Below are 12,834 nucleotides of genomic sequence, written 5' to 3'. Positions count from 1 at the left end.
TAATGAATGAGCCATGTGTCTTTCTTTCGTAGTTTGATTGGAAAGGACCTCTCCAGGGGAGAGCAGGGAGGCAGAGGTATGGGCTAGGGGCTAATTCCTCGAGGTAGGGGAAGAGGCCAGCAATGTGTACTGGCTACATCTGCAAGGGAGTGGGGATGCCTAATAAAAAAGAATATAGCTACCATGTATTGCATGCTTACTCTGTACATGTTAACAGTCAGGCACAACTCCAAACACTTTTCATGTAACAGCCCTCGCAACATCCTTAAGAAGCAGCACTATTATTACTATCCCCATTTTACAGATTATAAAACTGAGGCTCACAGAGACGCAATTTGCCCCAAATCACACTGCCAGTAACAAAGAGAGCCAGGATTTGAACCTGGGCAGTGTGGCTCCAGAAAAGAATAAGCTGTGGAGTGGTGAGGGCAAAAGATATAGAATTTATACCAGCACTGTCCCAGAAAGTTTTCTGGGATTATAGAAATGTTTGATATCTATACTGTCTAATACAGGAGCTGCTAGCCATATATGAAACTGCCTAGTAAGACTGAGCAACTGAAGTTTTAATTCAGTTTAATTTTAATTAATTTAAATGAAAATGTAAACAGTCACATGTGATTAGTGGCTCCTGTCTTGGACAGCACAGGTCTGTATTACAGAGAGTCCCGCTGATGACCGACCCTGGGAACGTGTATGACAAGAAGTGGTATCCCTGATGCCCACCTACTCGGGTGCCAGTGAACCCCCATTCTCTTGGGATAGCTTCTTGCGCCACCTCTGACAGTTGTAGCTTATCCCCTGCACCAAGCATCAACTAAGGGCTGACACCACCTGCTGTCAGCTTTGGCAAGATGATGCTACATCAGCCCAGAAGAGGACTGCTTCAGCCCAGAGGAAGAAGGATGCTTTTCGAATTGGTCAGTTCAATTTTTTGTTATTTCTTCATCCAGAGAGGGTACTGGTTTTGTAATTTGCATAAAGATTTGTTTTGGCCTAGTACATGCCTCAGGCATTTACCTATCTTTGTCTTATAAGAACTTGAAGGACTAGGTCACCATTTACCTCCAGCACCACCTTGATTTATATATTTGGGTTACTTTCCTGTAGAGTCTGCCATGGACTGAGATAGTGTTAGGACTTCTTCCCTTCCTTTCCCTGCCCCTTCTATAGACAGACTCTTTACAGGTTTTCCCTGTGATTTCCCTATTTCCCAGGAAAAGCAAGATTTAAGAGCATAATGAACACACAGATATTACCAGCTCATAAGACATCTTAAAGGCCTGTAGTAACTGCTCTCTCCAGACTTCACCGCAACTTCACCAGAGTCAGGCTACTCTTTTTAAGGCTTGGTTCTCAGGCCCCTTCACTAGCAATTCTTTGGGGAGTCAGATCTACTCAATCCTTCTCTCTTTTTATTCCTGAACTATAATGCTCCTGAATTGCTTATCCCTCCTAAGTCCTCACCCCAACCCCCCAAATTCTCCAGCTTTGTATCCTACCAAGCACTCAAAACTTCTTTATGGAACACCTACCGCGTGTCAGGCACCAGGGGAAACTAGAGACAGGCCCTGCTCGCAAGGGAGATGGCAGGCATAGGAGGGCTCCCACTAAGTAAACAGGAAATGACAACAAAGTGTGCTGAGTATTATGACATGGGAAGGTGCAAAGTACAGCGGTACACGATGACCAGGCACGCATCTAGACTGGAGAGGTCAAGGAAGCCTTTCTGGAAGGGAAGTGACATCTGGGCTGATATAAGGAGGATAAATAAGAGGCATCCAGGTGGAAGGGCAAGGCCTGGGCGGCGACGGGACGCAGAATGCTTTCACTATTCTGGCTGAATGTTCTGTTTGGATTCCACAATTCTGTTTGTTTGCAGAGTTTGAGGAACTAAAAGAAGGTCAGCGTGGGCTGGGTGGTAGGTGCAAGAGGGGTAGGGGGTGCATGGAGGGAGATGAGACTGAGGCTAGAGAGACAGGCAGTGGCCTGAGCAGAAAAGGCTTTGCCTGTCGTGCTCAAGAGTTTGGACTTTATGCCACAGCCACCAGCCAGCCACTGGAGGGTTTTAAATAAAGGAGAAACAACAGGTACCATAAGTGGACAAGTGAAACTACAAAACCTCAAATGAGAATTATCTGTATGGGGGAGAGGGGAGCCTTTAGACTGAACCACACAACCTCAGTGCCATCTGGCTTCACCTGCTGTGCTTCTCAACTTGCCCAGGAGAGGAGAGTGAATGCAAATCCCTGGGCAACTATAGCCATGAGTGTGTTCACATACCAAAACAACTCTTCATCAACTCATCGGGCAAAATGGACATTCCAGGATGAAAGGCCACGTTTATCCCACAGCTTCAGAAGCCCTGGACACACCCGTCCCACACTCCACTCTCTGAGATGCAGTCTGAATGAACAATGATTGAAAGGGGGACAAGGCCACACAAAGAGCAGACGGCCCACGCTAGATCTCCTGCTTCTCCACCTGGAATCACATGGACTAAATACCCCCGGCTCCCCAGCACCAGCCTCCAGCCTTGGAGACACCCCTCACCCGTGCAGTCCACCCCCTTCATCAAAGCCTCTAGCTTCGCTCGGCCACCACCCCAAGCTCTGCCTTCGCTTCTCACCGAGCTTGCCTATCCCTCTAAGCCTCCATCACGTTCTCTTATTTCTATATGGGTAACTGTGTCAGGCACTGTCTCCTCTACATTTGAAGCTTTAGGAGTGAAGAGCCATGTTTATATGTTTCTTATCTCTGCTGCCCGTTCAGTGCTTTACCCACAACACGTGCTAAAGATTTACTGAACTGAACTGATTAACCTGGTACTTTCTTCCTTGTTCTGTTGTTAATAATTCTTGGCTCCAAAGTAAAGTAAATGATTAAAGATTAACTTAGAAATTTAAGAAGTTCTGTAGTTACAAATATAAGTTATTTGGAGGGGAGCGAAACTACTTTAACCCTGGGGAATGATACAATTTTCGTTCTGAAAGGTAGATACCAATCACTCCTACACTGCTGGTGGATCCGTAAAATAGTGCAGCTGAATTTTATAAAACTAAGTATGCAATTACCATATGACCCAGCAGTTACAGTCTAAGGCATCTATTCCAGAGAAATGAAAAGTTATGTTCACATAAACACCTGAACATGAATATTTACAGCAGCTTTATTCATGATCACAAAAAAATTGGAAACAACTGAGATACCCTCCAATAAGTAAATGGTTACACAAACTGGTACATCTGTATCATAGAACACTACTCAGCAAGGAGAAGGAATGAACTAGCGATACACACAACAACTGGGATGGATCTCCAGGGTATTATGCAGAGGTTAACAAAAATAAAGTCAGCCTCAAACAGTCATATGCTGTATGATCCCATTCCAGTGCATTCTTGAAATGACAAAATTATAGAGATAGAGAACAGATTAGTGGTTGCCACAGCTTAGAGACTTGGGGGAGAGGAGTGAGGGCAGAAGAGGTACAAGAGAGAATCCTTGTGATAATGGAAATATTCTATATCTACATATGTGATAAAACTGCATAGAACTAAACACACACACACACACACACACACACAAATGACAGCATGTAACACTGGTGATATCTGAATGAGGCCAGTGAATTGCACCAATGTCAGTTTTCTGGTTTTGATATTGTACTCTGGTTATATGAGATGTTACCATTGGAAGAAACTGAGTTGAGGGTACATAGGATCTCTCTATACACTTTTTGCAACATACTTGTGGATCTATAATTATGTTTTAAGGGTTTTTTTTAAATGAGATCCCCCAAAGCAGATGCATTTTCCACTGAAGCGAATTTCCTATCATCTTGGGTTTGTAGAAAAGGATAGGCAGTTCTTTTTGTTGTTGTTTTGTTTTTGTTTTTACTAGGTCAGATCCAACAGCTCCCAAGGCAATCACAGCCAGCCCTCTTGCGCACATACTTACCAGTAGTAGAGAGTATAGTTAGTGTCAGGACTTGTATTCCTTCCAGGGAGCCAAGTACAGGTCATGTAGCTCAGGTTATGCCAAACACATTGTAGCTCAGTGACAGCAGACTCGGGATCACCTAGAATATCCAGTGGATAGTATTAGGGCCCTTCTCTCCTTGCGATGCAAACTAGCCAGTCACTCTTGGGGGTGGGGGATGGGAAGGGGGTTTCAAGGCTGCTTCACCAGCAAGCTAATCCCCAATCTCTTACCCCACTTTACCTAGAAGGCACCCAGGAGGGAGAAAACCCACATCTAATTGTTTACAACTTTCTCTCTCACCTCCTCCTACTAAGAAAACATCTTTACTACCACTGAGGGACCCTAATTCTTGTATTCCTAACTAGAGCGTTTGAAGTTCAAACAATATTTCAGTTATAGGAAATGACTATGGAATTTCCCCAGTAAATGTGAAAATATACACAACCACCACATCTACCTGTCTTTAAAAAAACCCCCAAGTTTACTGAGTTATAATTTACCTTCCTGTCTTTTGATCAATACTGACACATCTTGTTTTAAAAGTTAAACAAACATCCCTCTTGAAGCAGTTTGGGGAAAGGCAAGCATAACATAACTCTTAGTAGTTGCTTATTGTGTGTTATGACCTTAGGAGCCCTAAAATCTTTATGATCTGAAATCTCTACTTTTGTAAAGCCTTTTGAGTTAAGGCATCATGTCTCCATGTTACGCTTCATGATCCTTAAAGGGGTATTATACCGAGCCATCATCAACCACTTCATTGTCATAATACAATTTTGATTTTTTTCAGATTATTAAACTCCTCAAGCAATGAGAATAGGGGAGATAAGTTGTTTTAAACCATGCGCCAGCTGTCTAGCAGTCCTGAATTTTATAATTTTACAAATATTACTTCATATACATTGGATCCAGGTAAGGCAGGTAGAGAGAATAGCCTGGAGCACAAGCCACACAGTGCTGAGGTTTGGAAGTAGGAGACGGGACCCGGCCCAAGCAAAGGGCAGCGTGGTATGAATAAATAATGTGTATACAGGATTCACTCTTTGCCAGACACTATTCTAAGTACCTCACATATGCTGATTTAAGTAATCCTTTCAACAATCCTGGGAGGTAGGTACGCTCATCATCCCCATTCTCCAGAAGAAGGGAGAAGGGGCTGAGTGACCTAAGGTCACACAACTGGAAGCTGGCAGAGAGGAGATTTAAACTTGGTCATCTGGGCTCTGCTAGCCCTGCTCTTCATCAGTATATGCTACTCCCCGCATGTAACATAAGAGCCAGAGGGACAATGGCTGACGGGTGGGAAGGGAGGTGGGGGACAATGATAAACCTGACTACTTGACAGCTTTTCCTAGGGCTCGTCTTTTTTTTCTTTAATTTTATTTTCTATTGAAGTGTAGTTGATTCACAATGTTAGTTTCTCAGTTATAAATATACATATATTTTCAGATTCTATTCCATTATAGCTTATTACAAGAAATTGACTATAGTTCCCTGTGCTGTACAGTAGACACATATTTCTTAATGCTGCCCGCTAGCTCGAGGCACATCTAGTCAGGAGTTAGGGGATTCTGGCAGGCCCTTGAGCATTTCAATTCTTCAGGACTTCCAAGTGGTTGGTTCTTTAAGGAAAACATAACAAACCCATGACTTAACCTTCTAGATGGTAGTAAGCGGACCTTGAACTGCAAGTGTTATCTGTCCCTGACCAAAGAGGAAGGAGAGGTGCTAGGGCTCGTCTTGAATCAGAGCGAGGCCAGCATGCCCATTTTCCTTTTTTAACATCTTTCCCCAAATGTATCTGTATATCATACTAATCTCTCTCTATAATGAGTAAGATAGTATTTTTTTTAAGGCACTGGACCTGGAACCTGAAGATCTACAGCAACTCACTCAGTTCCCTTCTTTCTCACAAAATGGATCAGGGTATTAATACATGCCTTGCTCATTTCACAAAATTAGCTTGTGAGGCTTGGTTTAGGGGAGAGGCATGTGTGTGTGTGTGTGTGTGTGTGTGTGTATCACTTTCCAAACTATTAAGAGCTATGTAACTATTAGGCATTGTCATTCAAGTTGTCTGTGAACACCTCAAAGGCAGGGATGTCCCGCCACATTTATTGGTGTGTTCCCAGCATCTAGCACAAGTGCTTGGCACTTATTAAACTCAGCAAATATTAGAAAATTGAATGAATTAATGAGCAGTGAACATAAGCATATGGACAATTTGGAATTATTCTCTACCAGGAGATAGTGCTTTCAGTTGTTACCTTCAGGGGGTGAGATGCACTTTTCCACCAAAATACTAGGCTGCTCACTTTCATTGGTGCTACATTGGGACCCCACTTGCAGACAAATTCTCTCATTCAGGGGTACTTCTTCCGAACGATGAGTTTCTGGAGCAATTTTCTAAGGTAAGGAAATTAAAAAAAATGTATTGCTGTAACAAACACAGAGAAATACATTTACATAACAAAATATTTGCATGCCTAAATGTGTAAAGAAAATGGAAAGTTATCGAATGGTATACAGTTCAGTGATTCTCAATCTGAGGTGATTCTGCTCCCCCACGTTTGGGGGGCATTTGTTAATGTCTAAGAACATTTTTGGCTATCATAACTTGAGAGGGGGCTGCTACTGGCATCTAGTGGGTAGGCCAAGGATGATGTTAAACATCCTACAATGCAGAAGACAGCTTTCCCTCCCCTACAACACAGAATTATCATGTACCAAATGTCAGTAGTGTCACTGCTGAGAAACCCTGGAATAGATAAAAGACAGTTTCCCCACATTTTAAATATACAAACATCATGACATTTACCTATAAACTTACCATGCAAACATGTCAACTGTCTAAAAGCAATTTCAAAGGAAACACAATAAGATTATCAAAATTCAATTCCAAGTAGATGCAATATAACACAAGATCACGGTAAAAAGGACTGCTTTAAGAATCTAGTAATCCTGGTCACCCTTAAGGAGAGGAAGTAAAGAAGGGGAGCCCAAGGGCTGAAGAGAGACTTTTCATTGACCATATTCCTGTAGTTTGACCACTTTGACTATCTCACATACACATATAAATTTTAAGGGTTGTTAGTACATGCACTGAGTATAGCACACTCTTATTCTGAAAAGTAAATAAGCTTTGTGGAACCACGGAAAGCCAACTTACAGACAGCATACAGATATATATCACAAATCTGGTTATTATGATTTAGAAGAATGAGATTAAAGGGCTCTTCAGGAAATTAACATTTCTCAAGGTGGCAGAGTTGGAATAATTAAGAATGGAGCTGCTTTTAATCAGATTTCCAAGGAGCTTCCTGTTTTGCAATGGTTTCTGACTCAAGTTGGAGACAGCATTTCCTTTTACATACGTGCTGATAGCCACGAAGGGGAAAATTTGTCAGCGTTACCTCTACCTAGCACCCTAAGGGGATACTCTGCCATTTAACATGCCTGCTGCCAGCTGAGCATGAGGGTGACCGTGAGAGGCTCTCACAACCAGGGCACAAGGTTGCCGTCTGCGAGGTAGCCAGCAAATCAACAACTAATGAACCACAGCAAAGACATGGGAAAAAATACTTAATAGAGACTGAACAGCTCTTAGACTCAGACAAGACAGCGCTCTGAAAAAGAAGTTAGTTGGTCAGCCCTAGAAGAGAAAAAGAAATGTGTGCGAGCAAAATTCTGACAAGGAGAAAAGAGATGGTGACTCAGCTGCATGGACACTGAGTATTCTTGTCCCAGCAGCAAAGTTATGCCTAACCTCAGTGGGGCCTCCAACTATTCTGTGCCAAGTACATTTTCACAACAAATTCCTGATTCCTTGCCAAGAAACGTACTTATCATTTATTTGGCTTTCCATACAGTTGCGGTCTACAGGGGGTGGAATGTGTCAGTTGTGTCAAGAGAAGGCTCTCTAGAATGCTTCACCATTATAGATCTCGTGGCAAAGTAAGGAACTGGCCCTCGGTTGATGAGCGTGTGCTGAGGAAATGAGGTTTCTCAGCCTGTGACGCTGAAGACCAGGCCTAGGATTGCTGGTAACGGTGGCAGGAAAGCTCTGAATGTAGATTTCAGCAGCCTCACAATTTTACTGAGCACAAGTCCCATACGCTCCTGAGGGAGCCGCCCTGACCCAAGGATCCTTGATAATTCATGTTTGGAAGCTGCATTTGCCCTTTGAGGACACCCGGGGAAAAATGTACGGTCAAATGCCATAAATCAGAATCATCATGGAAAAATCCCAGTTCCCTTATTATATTAGATATTGTTCCAGTGAGAGGGCTGAGGAGCTTTATCACACAAATATTTTTATTATAATGGAATTTCTTAAATTAAAAAAATACTTTAGTAGCTAAATCTGAACCTTATGTTTTAGGCACATGAATAATAAAATAACTTGGAAAAGACATGGTAGGGGGAAAGATAAAATACTTGAAACAGTCTCTTTCAAAGCTCAAGGCAAATAATGTTAAATTGGCATGGATAAAGTAGGAGCCCCGATTGTCAACAATCACCAAGTCGAGTGCACGTCTCTCTGTCAGATCAGGAACTAAATTCCTCCTAGCAGGTCTTGATGAGCTATGTGTGATGGCTCCCATGTGACTTTGGGCTTCAGTAACTCACTCCACTGGTAGTTGCTGTATGACACTATGCCCTACCCCTCAGAGAATCTGGGCTCCTTTGAAAATTTATTAAAAACCAAGGCCAGAGTCCTGAATCAATCCCTGCCCTTCAGGACCAATGTTCACTTGGCTAGATCACACTTTTTCCAATTCCTGATTCCTTTCTCAGAAGGAAAGGGGAGTCAGCTTCAGCTTCAGCTTCAGCTTCTGCCTCTTTGGATGCCTAGACAGAACAACAGCCTTTTAATTTATTTACCTAGTGAGACCTCCTATCTCTTGGTGATGAAAGAGATCTAAAACCTGATACCAGATCCTTCTTCTAATTGCCAGATTAAACATTGCTAAAACAATGGTGGTGGGCAGCCACTTAAGCTAGTCATGTATTTTTTTTAAATCCTCTATGAATCCCTGTCTTTCAACTTAATGGTCCTCCAATCTGAAGATTGAAAATGATCTCAAGGGTTTACCTCATTTAGTACTTTGGGGCCTTTAGATGGTTTCAAAGGCCCCCTAACATATACAAATTATCATAATGCCACTGTTTCAAAGGATATATACACCCCAGTGTGGTCTGATGACATTAATGCTGTGTCCAAAGGACAGAAAGAGGAAAGGGAAATCACTGCCATTGATTCTCAGCCTCAGGATTGTAAATGTCAAAATGCCCAGACAGGAAATCCCCATCACTGACTGGAAGGAATAATCTGTGTTTATCACAACTGCGGCATTCGTAGCCATCAATGAGGTAAAATGGCTGGAATAAATGAGCAGGCCTTAGGCAGAAGCCACCCTTTATGGTGTTCCATGTGGTCTCTTTAGGGGCAAAATGAGGAAACAAGAGTAAATGATAATAAATATTAGGTTGAACCATATAAAATGACCTATAAAAGTAACAATTTCACATGGCTCAATCCAACAATAGTAATAATGATAAAAGCTAACAGTGATTGAACACTAACTCTGTGCAGGTGGATCACAAATACCATCTCCTTTAACACACACACCATTCATATGAAGTAGGTACTATTATTAACCCTTCCCTCTCAGTATTTCACAAACAAGGAAATGGAGGCTTGGGGAGGTTAAATGGCCTCCCCAAGGCCACACAGTTTGAAAGGAGAGGAGACAAATTTTCAAACCCAATTCTATCTGGTTTCACTGTCTTCTAAAGTTAATTTTAGGTCTAAGTTTCTGTAACTATACTGAAGAATTAGCCCCCATTTCTAGGCTAGCATATCAGCATATCTACTCGATGGATCCTTGAGCATGGTTGACAGGCTAATGAATAAAGACCTGTTAGAAAGAAAGTGACCTCTTCTCAGGGTTTCAATTTTGATTCTTAGGCAAGGCACTGAAGGGTCTTTCCCGGAATTCCCCAAGGCTGAACTACCAAAAGCTGCCACTAAGACTCCAACCATCTAAGGTCCCTCCTTAGGAACAAGGGGAAGCCAATACTGTGAAAAGGGGAACTGGACTACTAGATTTCACAGGCTTCCGCATTTGGAGGACCTCTTTTAAAACGCAAATACTTCTGACCAGCCCCAATTCTTCATTAACACCTAAACTATAATTAACACCTCTGCAAGAAAGCAGGAAGGCAGATTGGCTAGTTTCCCTCTAGAGGAAGAGTTCATTCCATCCTCACTTCACTAAGCTTTCACATTATTATTTACTGTGTCCCAGGGAGCCGGGAAGTGAGTAGAGCCACACTTTACACACAAGGAAATGAAGGCTCAGAAAGGTTAAGTAATTTACCCCAGGCCACTGAGCTAGCTGAGTAGTACACCAGCTAGTTCTCCAGACTCTTCCTGCCACCAAACTGCTTGAAAATAGTGTTTCACAGTTCACTGAAACGAAGTACTGTCACTAATAACAATTTTCCATCAGTCTCCTTAAAAATCCTAGACAAATTCAACCCCAAATATCCTCCACCTCCCCTACTCAAACACTGAGGGAAGATATAGTCATCTCTCTTATACCCAAGGGGCACTGGTTCCAGGACCCTCCTCCCCAACAGATACCAAAATCCGTGGATAAAATCTCTTACATAAAATGGCATAGTGTTTGTATATAACCTACGCACATCCTCTCGTATACTTTAAATCATCTTTAGATTGCTTACAATATCTAATACAACATAAATGACATGGAATTAATTGCCACTACAAGGCAAAATCAAGTTTCACTTTTTGGAACTTTCTGGAATTTTTTTCCAAATATTTTCCATCCAAGGTTGGTTGAATCCACAGATGTGGAACCTGAAGACTGTATAGAGATATACAACAGTTCTGAACAGACAATATGATGCTCTGAAGAATCTGTCAATTAGAAGGGGCTACAAACTAATAAGGCATAAGAGAAACCTCCACTGAATAAGATTATCATAAAGAATCCAAAATAACAAAAGTTGTTAACAAAAATTCACTTAAATTTGTTGCTACATCTGACTGGAAAGGCTGGACGTTTCTCTCATTTTTCCACAGGCATCAGGGAACCTTCTGGTCAATGCTACCTGCCGCTGACATCTTATTTTCTCATATTCCATATGGCCATTTTTGCATCACATAGTTCTTGCATATCTATCTGTGCATGTGATTAGTGAGAAATGTGAAAATTCCCTGAGAAACTGAAAGTGTTACATAAATACAAGGCTACAGGCAGGCACACAGAAACCAATTTTAACATAATTATTCATTGAGTGCCTACAGGAACCAATTTTAATATAATTAATTATTTATTGAGTGTCTACTAGATAGCGATATCTAGTATTTCCTAAAAGAGTAATAATCTCAATTGCATTAGATTTGCAAATAATTAGCAAATATTTTCTAATGTTCAATTTTGTCAACTGTTGTTCCCATAATTTTCCCAGTTAAAATGTGGACACAAGCCAAAATAAAAATCCCACTTTGAAGTAAGATTAGAATTTGGCTTACTCTTAGCTTCAACTCACAGTGTTCACTTTACCTCAACAATGCAATATGTTCCAGAAAACTTACCTTATCCTGTTTGTTGCCAAAATGACTAAAATACCGTAGACTACAATTTGGGCTGGCTCCCTCAGGGGGATTCCAGGTCCATATGACCGTGCAGAGGTTTTCAACAGAAACACTCAAATTGGTCACAGGTGGCTGAGTTTCTGTTCAAATCAAGCACAAGAAATAAATTTATCAGCAGCAGCTAGTGTTTTCAGTAGTTCATTTAATCCATTCCTCCAAGTCCTAGAGGTCAAGAATCATAAAACTGAGTTAACGAGAGTTAACATTTATTGAGCCAGGCAGTGTTCTAAGTACTCTCCACATACTAATCTGTTGAATCCTCACAACAACCTTATGAGACAGGAACTAGCAGCCTCATCTTAAAGATGAGGTGACTGAGGCACAAAAATGTTAAGTCACTTGCCCCATATCCCATGGCCAGTAAATGGCAGAGCCAAGACACAAACCCAGGTCACATTCTTAACTACTTGCTATAGCGTGAACACAGAGAAGAGTGTATTCTTAAACATCTAAGTTTTCCTCCTGCAGGTATTTGGGGTTTTCTACACTTGTGGTCCACATCTCACCCAATACAGACACTTCAATCACAGCAGTTCTGCGAGTGAGATTTTTTTTTTAATTGAAGTTTAGTCAGTTTACAATGTTGTGTCAATTTCTGGTTTACAGCATAATAGTTCAGTCAGACATATACATACATATATTCATTTTCATATTCTTTTTAAGTATAGGTTACTATAAGATATTGAATACAGTTCCCTGTGCTATACAGTATAAACGTGTTGTTTATCTATTTTATATATAGTAGTTAGTATCTGCAAATCTTGAACTCCCAGTTTATCCCTTCCCATTCCCTTCCCCTCTGGTAACCATAAGTTTTTCTTTTTTTCTTTTAATGGAGGTACTGGGAATTGAGCCAAGGATCTTATGCATGCTAAGCATGTGCTCTACCACAGAGCTATACCCTCCCCCCCATAAGTTTGTTTTTTATGTCTGTGAGTCTGTTTCTGTTTTGTAAATAAGTTCATTTGTCTTTTTTTTAGATTCCACATATAAATGATATCATATGATATTTTCTCTTTCTGGCTTACTGCACTTAGAATGACGATCTCTAGGTCCATCCACGTTGCTGCAAATGGCATTATTTTATTCTTTTTATCGCTGAGTAGTATTCCATTGTATAAATATACCACAACTTCTTTATCCAGTTATCTGTCAATGGACATTTA

General features: G+C 41.3%; 1 protein-coding gene across 1 annotated transcript in view; it reads right to left on the bottom strand.

Annotated features, from left to right (window-relative positions):
- IL13RA1 (interleukin 13 receptor subunit alpha 1) overlaps window positions 1-12,834 on the bottom strand; it is a 48,936-nt gene that overhangs the window by 30,179 nt on the left and 5,923 nt on the right. Inside the window, exons 2-4 of the mRNA XM_072955879.1 lie at window positions 11,609-11,748; window positions 6,249-6,387; window positions 3,958-4,078 (exon numbers count right to left, since the gene is read on the bottom strand). Of these exons, the coding sequence (XP_072811980.1) occupies window positions 3,958-4,078; window positions 6,249-6,387; window positions 11,609-11,748 (400 nt within the window). The remainder of the gene's footprint in view (window positions 1-3,957; window positions 4,079-6,248; window positions 6,388-11,608; window positions 11,749-12,834) is intronic.

This window comes from Vicugna pacos, chromosome X (assembly GCF_048564905.1).
Source record: "Vicugna pacos chromosome X, VicPac4, whole genome shotgun sequence".
Lineage (NCBI taxonomy): Eukaryota > Metazoa > Chordata > Mammalia > Artiodactyla > Camelidae > Vicugna > Vicugna pacos.
Note: the sequence above shows the minus strand (reverse complement) of the source record. Positions and strands in the feature narration are given on the sequence as shown.